At 34.6% G+C, this 24,640-nt stretch overlaps 2 protein-coding genes across 3 annotated transcripts in view; both read right to left on the reverse strand.

The window, feature by feature from the left end:
* LOC145603733 (uncharacterized) overlaps window positions 1–14,809 on the reverse strand; it is a 15,628-nt gene extending 819 nt beyond the window's left edge. Inside the window, exons 1-7 of one of the 2 annotated variants that reach the window (XM_081659704.1) lie at window positions 14,536–14,809; window positions 13,809–14,058; window positions 11,358–11,481; window positions 6,939–7,285; window positions 5,067–6,846; window positions 3,664–3,911; window positions 2,525–2,601 (exon numbers count right to left, since the gene is read on the reverse strand). In XM_081659704.1, coding sequence (XP_081515830.1) covers window positions 2,551–2,601; window positions 3,664–3,911; window positions 5,067–6,846; window positions 6,939–7,285; window positions 11,358–11,481; window positions 13,809–14,058; window positions 14,536–14,594 — 2,859 coding nt within the window. In that variant the 5' untranslated portion in view covers window positions 14,595–14,809 and the 3' untranslated portion in view covers window positions 2,525–2,550. Of the gene's footprint in view, window positions 1–2,524; window positions 2,636–3,663; window positions 3,912–5,066; window positions 6,847–6,938; window positions 7,286–11,357; window positions 11,482–13,808; window positions 14,059–14,535 lie in introns of both variants that reach the window. The other variant, XM_081659703.1, reaches the window with a different exon arrangement.
* A 3,433-nt stretch (window positions 14,810–18,242) lies between these two features.
* LOC145604784 (enoyl-[acyl-carrier-protein] reductase [NADH] 1, chloroplastic-like) lies at window positions 18,243–22,965 on the reverse strand. The gene is made up of 13 exons (XM_081660735.1): window positions 22,779–22,965; window positions 22,006–22,319; window positions 21,101–21,210; window positions 20,928–20,983; window positions 20,768–20,852; window positions 20,379–20,426; window positions 20,184–20,258; window positions 19,984–20,095; window positions 19,787–19,838; window positions 19,649–19,700; window positions 19,470–19,527; window positions 18,704–18,802; window positions 18,243–18,615 (listed from the first exon to the last, which is right to left on the reverse strand). The coding sequence occupies exons 2-13, from the start codon at window positions 22,280–22,282 to the stop codon at window positions 18,500–18,502; spliced, it is 1,140 nt and encodes a 379-aa protein (XP_081516861.1). The 5' UTR covers window positions 22,283–22,319; window positions 22,779–22,965; the 3' UTR covers window positions 18,243–18,499.
* Between the last annotated feature and the right edge of the window lie 1,675 nt (window positions 22,966–24,640).

The raw sequence follows: 24,640 nt of genomic DNA on the forward strand, positions 1-24,640 counted from the left end.
GGTCATTGGATTCTAGATAGAGTTAAGTAGTCTTAGGCATGACATATAGATGGGTAGCAAATTGCACAATAAAGTACATATTGTACCTTTCATGCACAGTACATGGTTCTAGCAATGAGATTTTCAGTTACGTTCTTACATAACAATTCACTGCCTCATATATTCAGGTTTTAAGTCATTTTCGTTATCAGTTAACTCATAGACCACCTAAATGCTAATGCGCACAAAAGCTTATCACCATCTCGTCTTGCTGCCTCCGTTTGATTTTTTTTTGTTTTGGTCTACCCACTATCTGTTTAGAGTTGCTGTTTTTGTTTTTATCTCTTACCCAGTTCTAAATTCTAATGTACCTCACTTACCCTACAATAACTAACCTTTCTATTCACTGTACTTAATCTGCCTTTTTCTTACACCTTGCTAATTTTTATTCCATTCCATCTCTCTAAATTTATCCACAATTTTCAAAATTTCACTTTTTTCAAACCTTTTTAGAAGTCTATGGCCAAAAGAAGAAAAAAAAGGAGTCTTCAGTAGTTACAAGTGGTCATTCGTAAGAAAATCTAAGAAAGATAGGGTTGTTACTTGTTAATGGGATTCATGCAAGAAAAAGTAGGAAAGAATGTTTTGTGAGTGGGGTTGTATAATTAAAAAGAGCAATTTCCCTATAAATGTAAACTACCTAAGATACATAAAAGGGATGGGAGATAATAGAATAGCTACTAAAATTGACAGTCTGCAATTAAACTTGACCGTATATCATTTCAGCTGAAAATAACAAAGGGAGACCTTTCAAGTTTTTCATTTCATGAGAGACCATAGAAAGTTTGAGGCTATAGTTACTGATGCTTGGCAATACAAAATGCAATAAGTAATATGAAGAAATTGTGGACAAAGTTCAAAAAGGCTAAAGTTGGTTTATAGTTGTATGAATAAGATTTTTCAGATACTCATAAGTCATAACAATTGAGTTTAAGCACAGCTTCAGGAATATATTGGTGATATATCCTTGCAAATTCATGATAAAGAATTTATTGATAATTTTAAAATATGGTTGAAGGTCGGGGACTGTGCCCTCAAGCAACAATAGAGGGTAAGTTGGTTGATATTTACCATTCTAATTAAGCTTTCGTTTTGCTTCAAAAAAAATTAAGCTTTTAGATGCAAGAAATCAAGTATGCTTAAGAAGCAATTAAAATAAAAACAAAAATTAAAAAAAAAAATAAATAAATAACAGCTAAAGGTATACTCTACACCAAAAGCTTCAATGAGGCAATTTTATGCTATTCAAAAACAGAAATACGAAATGTACTGATCAAATGAGAAACTTGCTCGTAAATGAGTAGACACAGTCTGATCGTTTTAGTACCTAAACTGATGGAGAGTCCTTTGTTTCCACCAATCCTTAAAGCTGGGGAGCTGCTGAATATATAGTTTATTAATAGATTAATAGGAGATATTGATAGTATCCTTTGGTTTCAGTGGTGAGCGGTGGGCTGTTGTATGTTTGTACTCCATTTCTTGCTAATTAATGATTTTTTTTTTTTTTAATTTCTCTTTATTCATCCTTTTGAGTTGGGTCCCACACTCACCCACTCAATTTCTCCTCTAGTTTTTCAATTGTATACTCTCTACAAAATCCTGTGCAAAATTCTAGAGAACATGAATTTTTCTTATCTACAAAGTTTACACTCTTCCACCTAGTTCTTCCCATGCCATTAAAATCTAAACCAACCCATGATGTTGACATTTAAACCACTCGATAAATCACACAAACCACAAAATTTCAAATAAAAAAACACATACTATACGCATCAGATTTTACCCTCGGGTTTCTATGTCTATCCACAACATCAAGTAGACAGCATGACAGGACCTCAAGAAACTTGTATACGATAGATCGGTCTTTAAACTCTTAATGCAAGCAACACCAGAAATTGGGATTACATCACAACTCCAACTAAATTAAATCACAATGTGGTTGAACAAAAGCACAAACAAAAAATATAACATCTTTTTATTTCATAAACTGTAATAGAAAAGTGGACACTTTAGTTGCTGCTAACAAAGACAGATCTTGGGCGTCTTAATAGAAATGGGTGGTAAGATGGACCCGTGAGCAGGCTAGGCTTTAAGTTTTTTAGAAATGGTGCAAAATCACCATGCCAATGATGGATGTTCTTGCATCAAGTTTTGGTAATGGGATATAAGATAGTTTTAGACTTTTAGTACCTCTCTTTGATTGCAAGAACATCCATCCTTGGCATGGTGATTTGGCACAGAAAAAAAAAAAGTTTTTTAAAAAAATAAAAAATCATTGGCGATGATTTAGAAGGCACTTGAGTCAATTGCTACTTAAGTATTATGAGTGGTCTGTTTTTTTATAATTATTATTATATTGTAGAGAGAAAGATGAAGGAGATTTCCAAGAGTCACTAGCACAAGAACCCTGATAACTTTACCACAAAAGTGAGATTAGAGCTTACATAATCATGAAGAACAGTCTTCTGTATCACAGTGAGCTTACCTGCATAAGCATAACTCATGCTGTGCTTAAGATTCAAGTTCCACTTTGCCCACGGCTTTTGCTGAAGGAGTTGTGTGCTACAAGTTTATGGCTAGAAGTTAGGTGATCATCCTACAGAAAATAATTAAGCTGATATCAGAATATTTCAATAACTGAAAAGGTAAAACATTTAATAGCATTTCCAATTATGAAACAACAAAACGTCAATTTACTTATCTTATTTAGTTGTTCCTTAACACTATTCAACAGTATTCATCCACTTGACTTTGACCATCCTTTGCTATATATATATGTAATAAATTCAAATTAATATTGGATCTTATCAGATTCATCTCAATAAGGATTTTCAAAAATAATTTTTATAATTACACAATGAAAGATGTTAAGGAACAACTTGCCAAGTCAAAGTGGAACAACAAAGAAAAACACAGTGGAAGTAGTTTGCAGCAAAATTAGACATGCAAAAGGGACGCCAAAACTAGCAGAGCTTCCATTTTAGATACTCCCGTTTTTTGTTTTGTAAAGTGTTACACTTGCCTTAATCAACCATTTAGTTTAAGTGTTACACTTTCTTTTTTTGGCAAACTACTACATTTTAATACTCTCTCCTTTCAAGTTCCCCACACCGACTTTATTTTTTAAAAAATTTATTTTCTCCTCTCTCATCGTTCACTTTTCAATAAACTATTAACTACACTATCGTTTCTTACATTTTAGATTTTTTTTTTTTTGAATTCCAACAACCTCACTTACATCTTGTTATATAAAAGTCAATTAAGCTACCTTAAATTATGTGCCGGTCAAACTGCAAAACTTGAAAAAAAAAAAAAAAAACAAAAAAAACACACACACACACACAGGAGTACAAACAAAGAAAGCTGCACTTTAGTCTATACAATCTCAAACACCAAACAAAGAGTATTATGAGAATAACCACGGACTTAAGCATATTGTAGATGACAGTAATCCTAAATATCATAACATTTACAAACCAGCAAAGAACATATTTATACAGCAAAGCATCAACCCAACAAAAAAGCAAAGTAGGTGTCAATATACATGCTCCCTATTCCCTACCAACATCAGCAATATTTAATAGCAATTATTTAATTTGCAATGGTAAGCTGCAAGAGACATGCCTTATACAGTGATGCTGCAGACTCGGATTCCACAGCTTGAACTGGAATATGCCCCAAGGATTGAAAAGCGTCCAGAGCATCAAGGGTAAGCTGCCAGCCACAGAGAGCTACAACACCAGCCGAGGAACTGGCAACAGTGCTGCAACCAGCTGCAGCAACATTTCCATTCACCCAAGGACAGAAACTATTGTGATGCTTAATTGGATCAAATTCAGCACCTTCAAAGTTACTAGCTCCATTTGGAGGCCCTGCATGCATTGACCGGGAATAGCTATATTAGCTAAAAGGTAAACTTGGAATTAAGTATATAAGGAAAAGGCTGAAAGCTCCAGAAGTAACCACAAAGTTTTCAAGATAACTGACAATATATTAGCGCTGTAACAATAAATAAAATAAGGCAAAATTAGTTTGAACCTTTAACAAAGGGTACGTAGCAACATGAACCATGATTAGTTGGCGTAGAAACACAAACTTCTTCATTAGGTGCACGAAATATCATAAATGAAATCCTGCACCGGAGTTTCTACTAGAGATTCCTATCTTCAATATTTTTTTTTTTTTTTTTTTTTTTTTGGCCAATTTTGAGTTCAAATTTGGCCCTTATGTTCCAAATAGACCCCAAGCCCTTAACTAAGGCATTTTTAGAGCACGCAAATCGATGCGCTATGGGTTTTTTTTTTTTTTTTTTTTTTTTGCTAAATTTGATCTTAAAATTGACCCTTAAGGATTATTATGACCCATGTAACCTTAGATGATCAACTTTCCCGCATGTCAATCAAGGTAAGCAATCCAAGGCGCTCTTTGATAATAAAAAATTATTTAAGATTCCCCTTCCCCGTCTCTGATTGAATCTCTAGTACTGAGTTTCATTCATGATATTTTGTGCGCCTAATGAAGAAATTTGTGCTGCTAAAACTACTAGTTATTTAGTTAAAGTTCATGTTTGTGCTGTTGAGGCCATTTTTGCCAAAAAAAATAACAATAATAAAAATAAATAAAATAAAATATAATAAAATAAAAATCTTTTTTGTTTCACTGATCTTGCTCTTTCATCTCCAGAATACATTTCACAAGAATCACAACCAAGATCCAGTTTATTCAATTACAATGTCGACAAACAGAAAATGAGGGTAGGGAGACAGAAGTAAAAGGGAAAAAATAAAACATGACAACCTAAACACTCACAAAGAACTGATACTATATCAAAATCTTTAAGTAGACACCATTGAGAAAACCAAATCTGCCTCAGGCCCTGATTTTATAGCAAAAAGAAACATTAATTCAACTAGCGTGATTTTATATTCGAGCCTGCTGCTGAATTAACAACTTATGGTTAGACCGTTAGACCAATAACCTCACATGCATGCATGAAAAACTACGGTTAAAAGAACACCGCAATTTACCTGTCCCATTGGTCGTCATATAATCCGACTCTGGATATGCACCCTCGTCAGCAGGTGACTGCTTGCCTCCTTGAGATACTTCTTCCTTGGACGCCTCAATGCCTGAATACATAATAGCATTGCAAGATAGAGAAGGATGAACACTAGGTTCTTGGGCTAATACTTGCATCTCACTATTCTTCTCACCACTTTCTACAGATTCCGCTTTCCTTGAACCAACAACTTTCGACCCACTATCTGCCCTACCCATTGAGCGCGATACAACGTCTTGACTATCTCCATGAGGATCCTCTTTATTCATCTCCTCAACAAAACCATCTCTGGATCCACGTTCAGGGGCAAACTCACCGGTCTGTCCCTGATTTTCAACAACCTCAGCTATAGGCTCCACATCACCAACACCACTGTCAGACCTATTTGCAAAAACATCAGTCCCATGAATCTCAGCTTCATGACTTGCACCCATCCCAACACTTCCACCACTTACACCTATACTAGGGCCATCCCTAGCTGGCGCAGTAACTGTATCTGTGTTCAGTACTTCGTCGTCATCATTTGTGCTACTTACACCTATTTCTCCACCAGCCCGAGCAGCCGCTGGTTGAAAACAGGCACTTTGTTGTGCCTGATTACTATAATTCAGGTCTGAAGTGTCAATCATATCAGCATTCTTATTCATGGCCACTGAAGGAAAATTAATATCATCAACATCTCCAGGATGATTTTCAACACTTTCCATGGAATCATCATCTGCACTGTGACAAATAGTATCCATTGCTATAACCGAGGATGCATGTGTTGAATCTCTAGTAGCAGGAAAGCGGTGAACTTCATCATTTCCTTGTAATACATCTATTCTTCTTTCATCTACTTCAATATCAATGCCTTGCGAGTTGCTAGGGCCTGCACCAGATGAATCTCTCCGAAATGAAGACCCACACCTTTCAATAACATCAGACTCACGAGCACGCTTTGAGGGCTCAGCAAGATACTGCTTACCATCATCAACTTCATCAACATCACGATCAATAACTGATCCCTCAACACTATCAGCCTGTTGCATCCTCAAAATTGGCCTGTCTACCGTGCTTCCACCCTCATCCAAGCTTCGTTTACGAGTACTTGGTCCTCGCGATTCATAGGAAGCAGCACGATCACCAACCTCGCTGTTAGAAGGTTGTCCAATCATTAGATCTTTCCCTAAGTCGACATCACGATATTGCTGAGAGATTTCAGGCACATGAGCATTTCCTGATAACAAGCCACCAGCCATAGTTAGATTTAAATCAACAGCTGCATTTGACGTGAGCTTTCCCTCAACTATAGTAGCAGCTTCATCATGGTACTCGGCCTGCTCTTTCTCCATGCCATCACCACCCACCCATCCGCTGATTCCACTGGCTGCACTCACACCACGAGTTAAAACCATCTTTTTACTTGTCTCAGGGATCTCAATGCCATTGGGCAGTACACAAACAGGGCGAGAAATAGTTATGAAGTTCCAGATTCTCACAGTAGCACCACATAAGCTGCAATCCAGCAACGGTGACCTAGATTCACATTTAGATTCAGGACCCATTACTTCATTCTTGCCAGAATCTTTTTTGGCTGTACTTGAGAAAGCTTTCTTGCTTGGACCAGGATCATTAGGATGACCACATTTCATAGACAGTCCTACAGAATACCCATTTCTAGCAGATTGAGCAGAATGGTCTTCACAATCCTGGATATCTGGAAGCCATCTAGGTTCCCAACCACACAAGGCTATCAGCTTTTGTGCCTACAAGATATTTAGAGAGGAAGAAACAGTAAGGAAACAAGTAGTAGAACATATACTGTCCAATTAATTAAGTTGGTTTAAAGACATCATACACGAGAATATAAAGAGAACGCCTCTTCTTTAGAGGGATCCATCCCTGAGAAATTTTCTGACTTAATACTTGGCTCCCCGATCAAAAAGTTAACAGAGTTAGCAAGAAACCGATCAATTTGTGGCCCATGGGAAATGCGCATCTGCTCAATTGCAGAAGCAGCTACAACTGGTAGTGCAGCAAACTGCAAGAGCCCATCACACCGATCTTTGTATCCTCCAATCAGAGCTGATGGAGGAGTTGGAGGAAACTGCACCAGGCTCTCTGGACAGATATTTCCTCTCCAAGGGCAGGTTCCCTTGTGTCCGGAATCAAGCTGTTTGGAAAACTCTTCAGCTGCACCATCAGCTTCATTGAAAACATAGAACAAAGTGATTTATTATGATATTTGAGAAAGTGAGACACAAAAACGCGACTTTAAAAAAAAACCTAGGTGACGAGAAGATATAGTATAATCAGAGATATAAAGCTGCAGAACACGCAGATGTTAAGCAACAGAGACAAAGTTTCAAAATAGGAAGAGACGAAAAGCACAACAATATACCATTTGTTCAGGCATAAAGCACATTAATTTAAGGAATATTTAACGAGAATAATCCAACATTTGCTTCATTCTCCCAAAATAATCTTACCTTAGGATTATCCAAGAATAATCCAACCTTTGCTACATAGTTTCTCCTAGCAACCCTAACAGGTCACTCTACCCATACTACCAGTTGCCAATCCACGTGTCAGCTTTGAATTGGTTAAATTTTTTATTTTTAACTTTTAATTTTATTAATTTTTTTTTTTTTTTTTTTTAAAAAAAAAAAAAAACTCCTTTCTTCTTTCTCCTTCGTACTCCCATATCTCTTGTTACCTATCATGGCCACCATTAACCCCATCAAGGTATCCACCACCGCCACTTCCATGTTCACTATTAACATCCACCACGCCACACTTCTTCCGCCCAGATAAGAAAGGAAAAAAAAAATACTACACCATTAACAACCAACATAATCCACCACAACCACAACCCCAAACCCCCACCCCCAAGCCACCAATACATCACCCAGACCACCTCACCAAATCCTGCACTGACCACTACCATGAGCACAGGGCATCACCACTTCCTTGCACCACCGACTCACAACCACTTTTCCTTGCACCACCAACCAATATAAATCACCAACATCAACTTCCCAACACAAACAAGAATGAAACTACTCCAGCGAGCAATCACCCACTTTGTTCAATCAATAAAATAAATAAATAAATAAATAAATAAATAAAAAAACCATTATAAATATTTCAATTTTAGGAATTTTTCACTTTAGCATAAAAAAATTTAAAATTGTAGAGGTTTAGGTTTTACTAATATTGCAATTGGTTGGGGTTTTGGGGGTGGTTTTTAACCAAATTGGCGGGTGATGGGGTGGATTGCAGTATTGTATGGTGGTTGGAGGAGAACGAAGTTGGAGAGGGGGTTGGTTGTGATTGTGGGATCGAAGGAAGACGATGGGTTTATTGTGTTTGAAGGTGGAAAGGCATTGAAGAAAGGAAGAGAAAGGAGGAGAGAGAGGGAAAGCCATTGTTGATGACTTGATGGTTGGGCTGCATCCAGCCATTGATGCAGGAGGTAGGAGGAAGAAAGAACAAGAAGAAAAAAAGAAAAAAAAACAAAAAAAAGAAAGTTTACCTGATCTCTAGGTAACTGGTCATTAGGCTTGTTAGGAGAAAATGGGTAGCAAAGGTTGGATTATTCATGAATAATCCAAAGGTGGGTTTATTTTGGGAGAATGCATCAAAGGTTGGATTATTCTTGTTAAATTTTCCTTAATTTAATCAAACTTAAGGAATCAAAAATACAACTGCATTTCTACATACAGGGTCAAATGAGAAGTTCTTTAAAATGAGAAGGATGAGAAGGATTTTATGTGCATAAGTTTTGTACTGAATGTTGAGCTTCTAAGGAGCACATTAAAAAAATGGAGGTTACATAAATGCGCATGTTAAGATGGATGTGCAGAAACACTCTAAGAGATAGAATAAAAAATGAAAATATTAGCAAGAAAGTGGGGTCGCAAGCATTGCAGACAAACTAAGGAAAATCATATGCGTTGGTACGGGCATGTAATACAGAGACCCAGGGTGCACTGGTACGAAGAGTGGAATTATGGAGAGGTTAAACAAGGTAAAGAGAGACCGAAAATGATTTGGTTGGAAGGAGTTAGGAAGGATACGAAGTACATTGATTTGCATGAGAATGAGGTAATTGAACGTAAGGGGTGGAGAAGGAAGATTTTTGTGGATGTCAATACAAAATATTCACTTTTGGTTCATGTAGCTAACCCCACTTATGGGATTATGGCTTTGATTGATTGATTGATAGATATTTTGTATTGAATGTGCAATTTTTATTTTTTTTTACTCAAAATTTGATGTCCATAAATGTTGACTAATGGTGGTGTGAATTACGCCACAGTCAAGTGCAGCTATAAATTGACTAGGTTTTAGGTAGTTAATGCATTATCACTGTAATATGGAATTCTGAATAAAGCATATCCTAAAGAACTAAATCCTTCCAAAGTAATAATAAATTATTCTCTTTGTCCCAAAATAAGTATTTTCTTAAAACCTCAATATAATCACCCATTATTATTCACATCTAAAATTCAAAATTGCTTCTTAATTTACTTCTTCACCTCTCCCTATTCATGTTGTTCATCCTTCAATAGCATAATTTGACTCTCGTAAAGGAACGTGCAAGTTACAGTTGTGTTGCTGAGAAAGTACTTCTGTCATAATGTACTTGCAGATGATTGGAGACAATAAAAATTATTTTGGCTATTACCGATTTAGGTTTCAGTGTTCCCACTTAGGGTACCTTAAACTCAAAGTTACAAAGTCATACAACACATTGAAACAGCTTAAAAAAGACCAAATAAGCAATAGCCTTTACTTTTAAATCCTAGATTACAACAACAAAAAAAAAAAAACATATATATATATATATATATATATATATATATATATATATATATATATATATATATATATATATATATATATATATTAATTATTATAAATAAATAAATAAATTGGCAGGAGACTAGAAAGTGGAAAGGATGTGGAAAAGAACACCAGAGCAAATGTCAGAATAGGAATGGTTTTCTGTTAGATCTCACATGTCAAAATACATGAATTACATCTTCAACTTCTAAGGTCAATCAAATTCTACATACTTTACTAAGGCTACTAACACTATTAGTTAAAAACCCAACCCAAAGAAAATGAAAATAGATGATTAACCAAGCCTTCCTTTAACAAACAGATCATATTTCATAAATGAGGGGAGAAAAACAAAAAACAATAAGGGCTTCTAGATGCAGGCCATGATACACCTCTAAATAAAGAAAGAAATGTCGCTCACAAGGGATGAAGTTGGCTTGTTATAGACTTTCACTTATATAATTGGCTGAAAGGCCAAATCAATCTATACATATGGGCGATATGGCATATTGCTACCCAAATGGTCAAAAACACAACACTTGTGTCCGTCGTGGAAAAAAAAAACTTGGCCATTACCCTCTTTTCTTAGTTGACAAAGCTCATTTATCATATTTGCCAACAAACAATTTTAACAGTTAATATCTCTAATTATGAACATGTAAAAAATTTGATATTAATAAAACATACAATTGAGACGATTCAAACAATATCCCACACGATTGTTTTCTCGTAGCTATAAATCACAAAAAACTAGTCCAAGTACAATGTGCGAATAGTATCCAAAATTTAAATAAAAAAAAATAAAAAAAAAAAAAAAAAAAAAAAAAGCGTCCATTAAAAAAAAATGAAGTACAATATTTCAGCTGTTAAATTTCAGAATAGTTATTGTTAACAATGGATGAAACAACATTGCGAACTCAGCAATCCATTCCACTTTACTGTGAGATGCCAGTTAAGAACAACCCAACTGCAACTGCTTTATTTTCTTCTCATGGTTTTCGTATTAAAAAGCAAGTAAGCAAAGTTCGCCAACCCAACAAAAGAGGCTTCATTAGAGAAAGCACTCCATATAACCATAAGAAATCATAATAAAAAAAAAATCTCATGAGCAAAAACCTTTCCTAGACTCAACAAAAAAATTTAAAATAAATAAATAAATAAATAAAAAATTACGAACTTGTGAAAGACTAACAGATTGAAAATTTATCATCTACTCAGATTCCAGAAGTTCTCCAGAGTTTGACCTCATCAAAGGCAAGCATAAGGAACAAATTAATAGGAGCAGTTTATATAGTTCTTTCACAGGTTCCAAACTGACACTAAATAGCCAAAGATATTGTTAATTTCCCTCACTAATATGTTTCAAGCATCATCAAAGCAGTTAATAGATAAACAAAATGCAAAGCCAAAGCTAAAAACAAGTATTCACCTTCAGAAGACATCCAGCCAGCAGTCGTAACATATTTAAGGCTTGCACCACATGTCTCACATTCAATCTTATCAATACCAATATTTACCCATCCTCTACGGGCACAAGCTAATGAACTAGCAGCCTGCATTTACACATGAAAGACTTACAATTTACAATTTGACAAAACACACACACACAAAAAAAAAACACTATTAATTCAGAAAATCAGTAGCCTGCCTGCATTTTCCTCTACTGCAAAAGAGTCTACCAATAATCAGAAGTATCTTCAGTATTCTTATTTTTATATATATAATAATAAGATGGGGAAAAGGAAAAAAAAAAAAAAAAAAAAAAAAAAAAAACAAAAAAAAAAAAAAAAAAACAAAAAAGAAGAAGAATCGCTCTCTACAGCATGGAATTCCAATATGAAATTCATTATTAAATAGTATAATGAACTACCTGCAGCAATGCAGATGTGAAGCCAACACCTAAGCCTACCTTCCTCTCTTTAGCATGAACCTTTTCTCAAGCCACTTCACAAGTCTTAGGATGCGGATTACAAGTTATCAACTATTCTAATCTCCTAACTTGAAAGGGAGTGAGACTCAAGCGTCACAGGGAGCATCTTCGTGAGCATTGTTGACACACAAGCATTCCCGGTCATCGTAAAGAAGCTCTAAAAATGAGCTGTAATGAGGTCCTTTGGTGCATGAATGGATTTTAAGATATCAAGAGAAATTTTAGGTCAACTTATATTAACCAATCATATGTTGAATCCAAATAAGTGGGATGTGATTCTTGTGGACTCCATATATAAGTGGGATGTGATTCTTGAAAGGGAGTGAGACTCAAGCGTCACAGGGAGCATCTTCGTGAGCATTGTTGACACACAAGCATTCCCGGTCATCGTAAAGAAGCTCTAAAAATGAGCTGTAATGAGGTCCTTCGGTGCATGAATGGATTTTAAGATATCAAGAGAAATTTTAGGTCAACTTATATTAATCAATCATATGTTGAGTCATATATAAGTGGGATGTGATTCTTGTGGACTCCATATGCTAAATGAGTTTTATATTATCATTACACTCATCATTTTTATGGAATTATTATAGACTATTATTTGTACAAGTATTCAAATTTATGCTTCCCCTAACCACTTCTATAAAAAATAAATAAATAAAAGGGACACTCACTAACAGCCAATTAATTATCGGCTGACAATTAGTTATCGGCTTTTAAGGGTGTAGAGTGTAGACTTGCACCTATGTACAACTACAAACTGGAATTGGAGGAACAGACTAGGTGACTGATTGGCTGATTCTAGTAATTGGTCTTTTCACCTAAATAAAGATTTGTTCTTGAAAAAAATTTGTCTCAATACAATCCAAAATCTTCAAGGAAAATTCCAAATTTCATAATTTTGTCCCTTATTTTTAGGGTTGTGTGAAATTAGGATAAGATTAGGATAAATCAATAAAAGGGTAAAACATGAACTTATTAATCACCAAGTTCGATGAAACAAGGTTAAAATGATCTGCTGTGGAAGGAGCATAAGCACTCAGAGGTGAAAGTAATGCTCAACTCTTCAATAATCTTAAGTCTGATTTTAAGCTAATATATCCCTTTTTATAGGGTGTCTACAACTAAGTCAGGTATCTCCAAATAAATTTTTAATATGAGACCTTGGTAACTGCAAAGGAAAGGCTAAGATCATTTTACTTAAACTAAAGAAAATTCAAATTTTAGCCGCAATGATGTCAGTGCATAATTGTGCATACATTAAAATGTGCATTAATTCCTGTTTTGCACAATTTGCACCACCAATTGTGCAACTAGTCAGCTTCAGCGGTTCAAATCATCATATCTCACCCTGAACATTGAGGTTGAATTTGTGCATATGACCTATTGATGGAAGCTCTTGAACACAACTAACATCTTTAAGCGGTCTCACATTTAAGAAGGAAAAAAAAAAGATATTGTTGTCCAAAAGTTTAACCATCAACAAACGATCAAGCTCTTGCCCTTTTATTCATCCCCTTGGGCACTTGCCCTTTACTTACTCTTGAACATTACCATCCTATTATGTCTAAGCCAAACCAATCATGAGATAAACCATCCAATTGGGCAATAGTTGGGTCGAATATTCCCCCTCGAGTCAGGAGCTACCTTTCGAGTTGCACCAAATTGAAATCAAGGTCCAGACCACTTTAAGTCCGAAACATAAAGGATTTATCACATTACCAAAAGCAATATTGAAAAAACTTAGTCCCAAAAACCACTCAACATATGAACATCAAATTGTCCTTTCAAAATGATATTAAACTTTGGAGTGAACGAATAAAATTCTAAAGGCAGGGTCAATTATAGTAAAGAGATAAAGTATAACACATTAAACACCATGTGACAGTGCATGACAAAAGAAAGAAAGCTAACATCAAATCCATATCATTAGTAACACAAGGTACGAACCTTTGGTTTCCCAAACCAATTCCCAGGATTAAATGTGGCAAGTCGCCTGAGTAGGTCTCCTCTTTCCCAAGGTCTGCACGAAGGCTGTGATGATCCAAGTGCAGAGCCACCAGCGCTCGTGCTCTGGGAAGTCCGAGGCGGTTGTGTAGCAATCCCTGATAGAGAACCTGTCTTAGAACCCGGGCCATGACCAGACCAATCCGCTCCACCAAAGTTCGGAGGAACAGTAGGCGATGATGCTCCTGCAGAACTGATAAAAACACAGCATATTCAACTTGGGAAATAAACAAAAACGCAACTTTATCCATCTCAACATTCGCATCTCTACTACACTCACCTTCAAACAAACTACTTCGTAAAAGCCTAACATTCTGACCCATAACCTTAACTCTTAAACTAAAGAACAAGTTCAATTCTAAAATTCTACTCAAATTAACACAATCGAAAACACGAAACATTAAGCATCCTTTTGAATCGATTAATTGAATAATAATACTCCGAAATAGATAAATGCGAGTGTAAATAATGACCAACTAAGCTCCCATAATTAAAACTTTTCCATATAATCTCAAAACCCTTTGATGAATGAATTAACAAAATTAATTTCAGTCATATTTACTTTCCTAATCAAATTAAATAATAAAACAATCACAAATTAACATCAAAATTAGTGAAAGAGAATCAGAGAAAGTAAGAGAGAGAGAGAGAGAGAGAGAGAGAAGCTGACTTAGCAGAAGGGCCACTGATGGCGCGACTAGCGGGCTGAGCAGGGCGGCGTCCACTCATGGCACGCGCGTCAGGAAGAGATGTTGCGCGCTTAGGTTTTCAGATCTTGCGAGCTGAAAGGGGTTTTAGATCGAGAGAGTTGAAGGAAAGGCTGAGGTTTTAGTTTTAGATCTTGTTGTTGATGAACAAGAGAGATTTCTGAATTTTGGGGTTTTCATGAATTTGAGTCAGGATTTTCACCATCAAGGTCTTTGTTTTACGCTATAACTTGAGGGGAGAGAGAGGGGGGACGAGACTATGTTTTGGGTTTCCAAACCCGGAATTGAATTAGGTGGGGTCGGTTTCTGGTATGAAATTGGATATTGGTTGGAATAATCGATAATTGGGATTAGTGAAAGTAAATGGCACAAAGTTGGAATTAATAACAACACATTTTTCAAAGTATATTCATAGGACATTTCAAGGCAAAGAACACATAGGCCCCAAGGTAAGAAAGCTACGAGTTGATAAGGGTGATTTTATTTACATGTGACAAGAAAATAACATTCTACAAGGTTAGCCTCTCATTGACTTTTTATAAGGGAACGCTCGCATTTTTAAGGAACTTCCATTTTTACCCTTAGCATATAAATACGGAATTTTCACTCACCGACTCACATGTTTCACTCTCTAATCTCACCATCAAACTCTCATTCACTCTCATTTTATCTCTCTAAAAATTAAATAAAAATTAAATTAATTAAATTCTTAAACTAAAAAATAAATAAAATAACAAAACACACCACCACCGACAACCACCAATTGAAAGAGGTGACAAAGGGATGGTTGATCCGTGGCGAATTAGGGTGACCTACGGCGGTCGGGGCTTGGGCGGTGGCGGCGTTGGCAGCGGCGAACAGGTAAACTTTAAAAAAAATAAATAAATCGAAACTCAGGACTTCCGCCCAAAATTTTCGAAAAAACCACAGAGGATCCCCTTGGTATTTCAGAATCCTCCTAGGTTTTTCCAGAAATTTCAAGCGGAAGATTAGATAAAGGTCATGACTAACAAAGGAGCTTTAATTTCATACTACAACTTGCAAAAAGGGCAAAATTGTCCATTCATGTAAAAAAAAAGAGTGTTCCCTTATAAAATGAGAGCGACGTTTAGCAGCTCACAGCTAAAAATATCTTCCTTCTTACATCCAAAGTCAAACGGCATACCCAAATAAATACCAAATTCATATATATAAAACTATATATATATATATATATATATATATATATATATATATATATATATACATATATGTGTGTATATATATGTATATATATATATATGTATGTGTGTATATATATATATATATATACATATATATACACACATATATGTATATATATATACATATATATATACATATATACATATATATATATAGTGTTTATAAAGTTGTGAGTACTACCACTATCCGATAGTAGTTACACCCTCTTCTTTCCATGATCACCTTCCACCCACAATCTCTATTGGGCCAGCGTTCAAGTTTAATTTCCCTTGGAAAGTTAAAATTTTTGGAAAATTTGCAAATCGCAGCCATTTAAAGTTCGTACTTTGCAAATTACAGCCATTTAAAAAAAAAATTGCAAATTACAGCCCAAAAGTTCGTATAAATTGTAAAATGCAACATGATTCAACTTTTTCATCGGTTTACATGTCAAAAAAATTCTTCGGTTAAGGTTTTAAGGGCTATTTTAGTCCTTAGGGGACCGAATTGAGCTCGGAATTAGCAAAAAAATAATGTAAGTGTTTACGACCATGGGAGGGTTAGAAACAAATTTTTCAGGAATACAAACAATCATTTCCATTTACTATTAAATACGCCCATGTTTCTTCAACTTGTTTCCCTAATCAACAATCTTGGTATTGTAAAAGTTTGATTTTGGTAAAATTATATTTGACTCATGCAACGATTACTTTAGATTTGAATAGCATGATTAATCAACAAGCAATTGCAATACGAACTAACATTCAACATTACTTTCCCATTTCAATTCTAAACGTCAATAAGTTAGATTAAAGTGTTGTAAGGTTTAATTCATACATTTGAGGGTTTAATTCAAATAATTGAGAGTTTAAATCAAATCATTGAGTTTTTAAATCAAATCACAATGGGCTACATATAATTATTGTCACTTATTGCCAAATATTCCTATGTGTTTACGACCTATTTCTTTATTGTTAAAGTAAAAGAAAAGTGTCATTTATGCATAGGATATATTAGGATTGAGTAAAAAAATTAGGGCACCCTGTAGCAAAATTGGAACCGCAGATTTCGACAAAAGATTCCGGTGCCTGGTAGTAAAATTGAGAACCTGTTGCTACAAGTTCCGTTTTAGGTTCTTTGTAATTTGCAACCAGAACCTGTAGGGTACCCTGTACTTATAAAAATAAATCACAACTATAAATATATTTTATGTATTAAGTTTGCTAAACAAATACTTTAGGTTTGTTGTGTTTGCAAGTTGTAATAGCTTACCTTTTTTACCATCTAGGTTTTTTTTAAGTATACTTGCAAAAAAATTACTCAATCCGTTTTTAAATACTTCTTCATTTCTCCATGCGGGAGTTTTAGGAGAAGTTGGAGAAAGTAATAAAATATGGAGGTAGTGGGGTTGGTGGAAGAATAAAAAATTATAAAAAGCAAAAGTAGTGGAGGAGAGAGAATATGAAATCAATAAATATGATATTTATTGGATCTACTATGTGAGAGAAATGAGTTAAATATTGTAAAAACTTTCCAAATAAGGAAATGGAGCAAGTATTTAAAAACGGCCGAAAAAGGTTAGTGGAGCAAGTATTCAAAAACGGAGGGAGCATTAAGTATACTAAAAGACGGGTTACCCTGAATCGAAATTGGAACTTACAGGTTCTAATTTTGGTTCTGACTTTCCAGGAACCTCTTTAACAAGTTCCGGTTTAGGTTTCCATTTTGACGAACCTATTGCAATAGGTATCGGTTCTAGGAAATTTTGCAAGGTACCCTGTTATGCTTACCCCTAGGATATATAGTTAGTTTTGGATACCATATTTTCATTTTTCGTTACCGGTAAATGTATATAATTAGAAATTATGAAAAATAACATCAAAATAACTTCAATAGATATATTTAATTGACCAAGTTCGAAAAAGCGATTTATGTGTTTTTCTAAATATAAAGTTAATTGAAGAATATAAATGATTAATATGAAATCAAGAAAATTTTAAGACTTTAAAATCGATTAATTTGAAGAATATTAAATTCAATTATTTAGTAGTAAATAAAAAATTAGGGGCAATGGAGGAGTCGACATTGAGAAAAATAATAATGAACAACATTAATTTGCTTCCAAAAAAAAAAATGAACAACATTAATTTGCTTCCAAAAAAAAATGAACAACATTAATTATTGGAGAAAAGAGGCAATAGAGGATCATAATAGAATATACAGTTCCCTCAATTGATTTACAATAACATCACTGAATTTACACAAAGTTGCATGCCTTTATTTAAGCAAAATGAATAAACTTTACAACCGATTGTACCTTGCTAGCCATGCTAGGTAGAATTGGAGCAAAGGTATAATCGATTGTATAGTGCATGAACTTGAGATCTAAAGGAGGATATTTTATTTTTTATTATTATTATTTTTTTTTGAATGAAAAGGAGGATATTAATATATGGCATGTGATGAAATTTTCAAAATAAAATAAAGCTTTTTTAGAGAGCACATTATAGAAAATACCTCGGCGTGCAACTAGAATTCATATTTAGATGACAATTACAAGAATGTGAAATGCAATACAATAGGCAATCCAACCCCGATTATCAATACTTAACTCAAACTATTGAATGAAGATTTCGATTATCACAACACAAAATGCAGGTGGTAGCTAACCACCATTTTAATGCTGGTCTTTCGGAATGTTAAGATTTTCGAAAATGGGACTATCTACACCCACCCGGCCACCCCCATTGCATTTAGACCATTGTCTACATAGACAACAACACCCGTAATAGCAGATGCCAAAGGTGACGCCAAGAAAGCAGCAGTGTTTCCAACTTCCTCTGCATACATTGTATCTCAAGCTTGTCAATATAAGATTGTATGAATCGATGAGATTAACACTTCCAGGAAATCTGTAATATATATTACCTGCAGACAATTCTTTTTGCAATGGAGCATTTGCTATGGAATAGTCAATCATCATATCAATAAAACCAATAGCCTTTGCAGCACGACTCCGAAGTGGACCTGAGAGAAGACGTTAGAAGATTTGTAAGGCATTGAAGCTTTTACCTCGTAAAATGTTGATTCAAACTCTTCAAAGGGAAACATTTTTAACAGATTTTATTTTTTTTTCAAACTCCAATGTACAAGTAAATTTGAGTAGAAATCAGATTGCAAATTCATTTTCCTTTTCAAGTTTCTAGTAGCATGAAGAGTTACCCGTTTGGTTTGATGTAAAATGATTATTTTTTATTATTTTTTTTTTACCATTTTCTATTGTTTGCATTGTGAAGGGGTGGAAAATAATTTTCCCAAAGATGGAAAAAAAATTCCTTTCCAATACAAGGGAAGCCACATTTTCCTCCCTCCTCCTTACCTCCTTTTTACTTTCCTCTCATCTATCCTCACATTTCCATTTTCCACTCCCATTATAAATTTCTCTATAACTTTTCTTAAACGAGAGCAAACAAAGGAAAACTAATTTCACGTTGTGGTTTTCCTTGAAAAGATGTTTTTCATGAAAACTAGTTTTTCTTTGAAAATGATTTACATCAAACCAAACGGAGCCTAAGAGAGAAATAGAAGTGGAAATGCAAGGGAAGGGAGAAAGCAGTTGAAATGTGAGATTTAACAGTTGAGTGACACATAGAAAAACTGGTACATAGTAAACAGGAAATACAGGGAAGCTTACCAGCTGATATTGTGTTCACTCTAATCTTGCGTTTCCTCCCGGCTTCAAATGCCATTACCTGAGGCAATCAATAGACGTTAAGTAATGGCAGGGTGAAATAGGCTAGTAATTACATCAAAGAAGTTGCTTGGGCTACCCTTGTACCTCTAGAGAACAAACATATATACAAACATGCTAACCTTTGTGTCACTCTCTAATGTAGCTTTTGCTGAACTCATGCCTCCACCATAACTGTGCAAGAAATAAGAAGAGGTTCTAAGATAATATGTATCATATTCATAACTTGGAAAAGTTCAAACACTTAGAAGGGAGCTTACCCGGGAATAATCCTCGCAGAAGCAATGTATGTGAGTGATAGAGAAGAACCACCTGCAAACAGAAGAATATACAATAAAAATCTAGATTACCTTATACCTTAAAGAAATTCTTACAACCAGGAAAAAAAAAATTTACAAAAAAATGTAACTCAAAAGATAAGTGAATTAAATAAAAAACCTAAAAAAGACAATTATACCTGGGTTCATTATAAGAAGGAAATGCTTGAGCAGCGAAACATAAGAGTAACTTGAAGCAAAAATTGCTGCCAGGTATCCATTTCTTGATGTTTCTAAAAGAGGTTTAGTGACCTATAAATAAGTTTTTCGCAGATCAGTTGGAAAAAAGTAGGCAACAATAATACTTTGCATCAAACATAAAAATTCAATAATTGATGACCTTAGGTCCATTCGCAAGTGAATGCACAAGGATGCCAATGCTACCAAAATCCTGCTTCACTATTTCAACAACTTCCTATAAGCAATAAAAAAAGACTCAATACGTCACGCTTTCTCACATTCAAAATCATGGCAATGAATACAATGGTTGTCACCCATTAATACATGGAATCAGCAACAAGAGCAATTTGGATACCTTCATAGTCCAATTGCTAGATCCTGCATAACGCTTGTTTGCTTTGACCTGTAGTGAGACAATCATTAAGAGAATCAGACATGGCCTCTGGATTGTTAACTCAAACTGCCAGCATTCCTAGACTATTTACCACATTAGTATGGGGGTCTTACACGTATTGAGTTAAAATTCCACAACTATCCTTCATTATCTAAAACATAACATCTCCGTTTTCCACCATAGCAAAGCAATTGTTCTTTGTTAAAATGTCCTCAAATTGAAAGAGGTAAATTTAGATTTTTTATTTTGCCTCTAAAATAAAAAAGGTGGCCTATTATGTTGGATGGAGAGTGAACCAGACAACAAATCCACTATAAACAAGGCAACAGTCACTGATAGTCCATCATTACATCTTTAGGTACATCTTTAGGACTGTCAAAAACTGCATCTAGAGGATATACTTTGGCGATCTCCGTCAAAGAACCATCAGGCAACCTGAAACACCAAAGGAACACTAAGGCCATTGCAATTGTAATTCTCGGAAACTGTGAAGCAAACAGACACTCTTACACCTGTGATTCATCAAATTTTCCACGCCTTAGACTAGTTTCAAATATATTCAGTGTCTGTAAGAACACCACAAAGAGAACTGAGTAAGAGATTTATATGAATAGACATTAATCATATATCATCAATACAGTGGAGCATGTACAGGTAGAAGACAGTAATGAGGAACCACTTACAGGGACCCAAGTTCCAACAAGAATCTCAGCACCAGCAGCAGCAAGAGATTTTGCAATTGCCCAACCATATCCATTATCATCAGCTACACCGGCAATAAATGCCCTCTTACCTGAAAAAAGTATTTGCTGCATTTTCTACATGAAAAATGCCTTATTAATTAACCATCTCTTCAAACTAAAGCAAAACCATGGCTATCAACAAGAATCTACCTATTTCTATATTCATCTGATCATTTGAATTGGCTAACTTTCTAATCCCACTCTACAAAACTATAAACTTTATCTCAATTTAAATAAACTCTATATCTCTGAAAAACCAACTTATAAAAAGACTCACTAAAATTGAAGCAGGATTTTCTACATACTTCAAAGTAAAGAGAGCTAACTACACCTTACTGCCTAGTGTATCTAGATGCCCATCCACTCCGCACATCCTATACACATTAGTAACTACAACAGTATCCCTCTCATAACTCGTAAGGGATATACAACACAAGATAATTTGAGCAGGATAAGAATTGTAAAGGAATCTGGTTCAAATTCCCCAAATGAACTAAACAAATTAAATTAATATCTAAAATAACCCTCAAATATATGTTGTTTATCTGCATTCAAATTAAACATAAAAGCATGAGAGGTAGATTTTTTTTATCTTAGGGAGAGAGGTTAAGATTTGAGCTTCCTAGACTCTTGGTTTCGTATTAATTCGTTTTTCACACAAATGCATTATTTCTAACCTATCATATCATTTGTGGAAACAAAAAATTCTAGAAGCTGTTATGTCCTTTACCGGTTCTTAATAAAACTATATGTTTTTAACATTATTGCCTTCGATAATGACAAGAACATCAACAAAATACACACTGTTATTATCACATGTAAAGGACAATACAATGAATATTGACCTTTTAAGTTAATAAGCAATCCTTCTACAGGATTGTCATTAGATTCCGCCATCGCCTTGACAACACCCTTGTTAGATTTCGAGGAGGAGGATGATGAGAGGTTACGCTGGAAAAACTGTATAGATGATATATGACAATCACTTGTGAGCTTAGCCAATGATGCTCGGCTGAAACCAGCATTACAAAATGCGGTAGTGGCACCATAAACGCGGTGAGGGGAAGACACACATGGCCTAACTGCAGCCATTTGCAACCCTGATGCTGTGGAGGCTGCCATCTTCAATCTACTTGCTCTAGTAAAAGCAATTATTAATCTGGGTGATGAAATAAATCAACCAAACATATCAATTTCATTGAATTCAAAAAGTAGGGTAAGTTTAAAGTTCACTAAAACTGAAATTAAGTAATATCCTTCAATTCACATTCTGCTAGCATATAAGTTGTAAATTTCAATTGAAACTAAGGAAATTAGAAATTTGTGAATAATACTCAGTTACATTTCTAAACAATCCCACAACATCCCAAAAAACATATATAACAAATTATTAAGTCTTCAAGAATTTGGCAGAAAAAATTTACAATTCAAACAGCAAACAAGAATCATCAAAATGGTATACACTATGGCAAGATTCAAACTTTATCAGCTATTTTTGTTGTACGTAAGAAAAATTCAATATCCAAAGCAAGATCTCTACATAAAACCCAAAAAAATTCACAAAAACGAAGCAAAATAAATGAACAATAATAACAACAATGTGAGGCATTTGGCTTACCGAAAAGCCAATGTGATTGCAGGAGTAATGAGGGGGCAGAAAAACAAGAAGAAATGGGTATTTATGTAAACAAAGCTCTTCCCAACTGTATGAGAAGTGTATTAACAAGGGAGTTTTGATGGGGTTTCGTGGGTTCACTTTGGTTGTGTCGAAGTGGAAAGGAAGGAGAGAAAGAATTGGGTGTGGGTTAGATGAAGAGTTGGTACGTATCTTGCTTAATTTCGCTTAATCTATTTATAATTTTATACTAAAGGCGAAACCAGGAATGACACATGTCATCTCCTGGTTAAAAATTTTCCCTCCAAAAGTTTTTTTTTTATTTTTTTTTTAATTTTTTTATTTTTTTTTGCCAAAGCTTCTTAGAGAAGTTTTTAATACAAACTATTCAATAATATTTAACTTCCTATTTAATAAGTATATTCCATTTGTACACAATCAAACAAAGATATTATGTTTTTTTATACAATATTATGCAATAATTGTTTTCTATCTATAACTTTATGATGTAATTCATAGTTATTTTTATTAGTTATGTATATATTATTCTTTCTTTTTTTTTTTTTTTTTTTTTTTTTTTTTTTTTTTTTTGGTGTGTGTGTGTGTGTGTGTGTGTTAAGAGAGCCACAAGGGCGGGGGTAAGAATCGATCCCAAGATCTCCTGGAACCGGGAGGGAGCTCTAACCACTTGAGCTATCCCTCACTCGCATTCTCTCTGTTTTCTTTAGTGTGATAAATTTTTTAAATTTTTTTTTTGTAATTACAGTTTCTTTTATCCTATTTTGCAATTAGGTTTAATTTTTATAATTAAATAATAATGCTAAACTAATGATAAGTATTAAGTTTTAAAAATTACCGTGCATGGCACGGGACTTAACCTAATTTAGTTAATCGATAAACCACACCCGGTATTTGTCAGGTAATGCCCGTATTTTAACACAAATTTACGAACATGTCTCCCTTATAAAACGTAGCTCTAGCTCATTTCACTTTCACTTTCTTTATCGTTGTTTAACTTGTTACCCCATCAGCCCAGCCACCGTCTATTACCCCACCAGCCCAGCCACCGTCCACTACACCACAATTTTCACAAAAAATAGATTATAACACCTGTAAGGAGGATGTGTCAATCGTAGGGGATCCTTCTCCTTTATGCCCATGGCCCTTTAAAAGCCTAGGACTTTACACTTGTTAGGGTGTATACAAATTTGAATTCCTGACTGTTTGGGGACCTTGAATTAGAGTTGATCCTATCATTATGCTTTTTTGTAAGAAACTAGTAAGGAGTCGCCAATGACTTTTAGGAAAACTCATAAACCTCATTCATGCTTTTCTCCCAAGTAGAGTTCAAGGGATATTTAGCACGAATCCTAAGTTTACCCATTCCCAAATTGGTCTACTTGTACCAGAAATGAGTTCTGGAGCGAGGGTACTAAAATAACGTTCCCTTTAGGGGGGAATCGCTATTCTAGTCCTAGTGCGGCCTTTACTAGCTCTTCCTTTTTCACAATTTCATCACCAAACAATATATACAACGTGATACCTAAAACTAAGTTAGTTAATTTTATTTACAAGCATTAATCACGTAGGAATTAAATTGCAAAAATCGTTATTCTTTATTTAATCAATATTCGTGAAAAGAACAATAAATAAACAAGAATCGCCTTGACTTAGGTGATCAAACAACAATTAATTATTCAACTTTTAATCTTTGATTAACGAAAGAACATACACTATGTGAAATTAATAAATTTAAAGATTGTTTAAAGTGATTAAATAACACTAATTAATCAATTAAAGGTTTTTTAAACAATAAAAGAAAAGTGATTTATCTAAGTGCTCAGGAAACTAATCGTTCTTCTCTG

Source organism: Chenopodium album, chromosome 22 (assembly GCF_948465745.1).
Source record: "Chenopodium album chromosome 22, dcCheAlbu1.1, whole genome shotgun sequence".
In the NCBI taxonomy this organism is placed as follows: Eukaryota; Viridiplantae; Streptophyta; class Magnoliopsida; order Caryophyllales; family Amaranthaceae; genus Chenopodium; species Chenopodium album.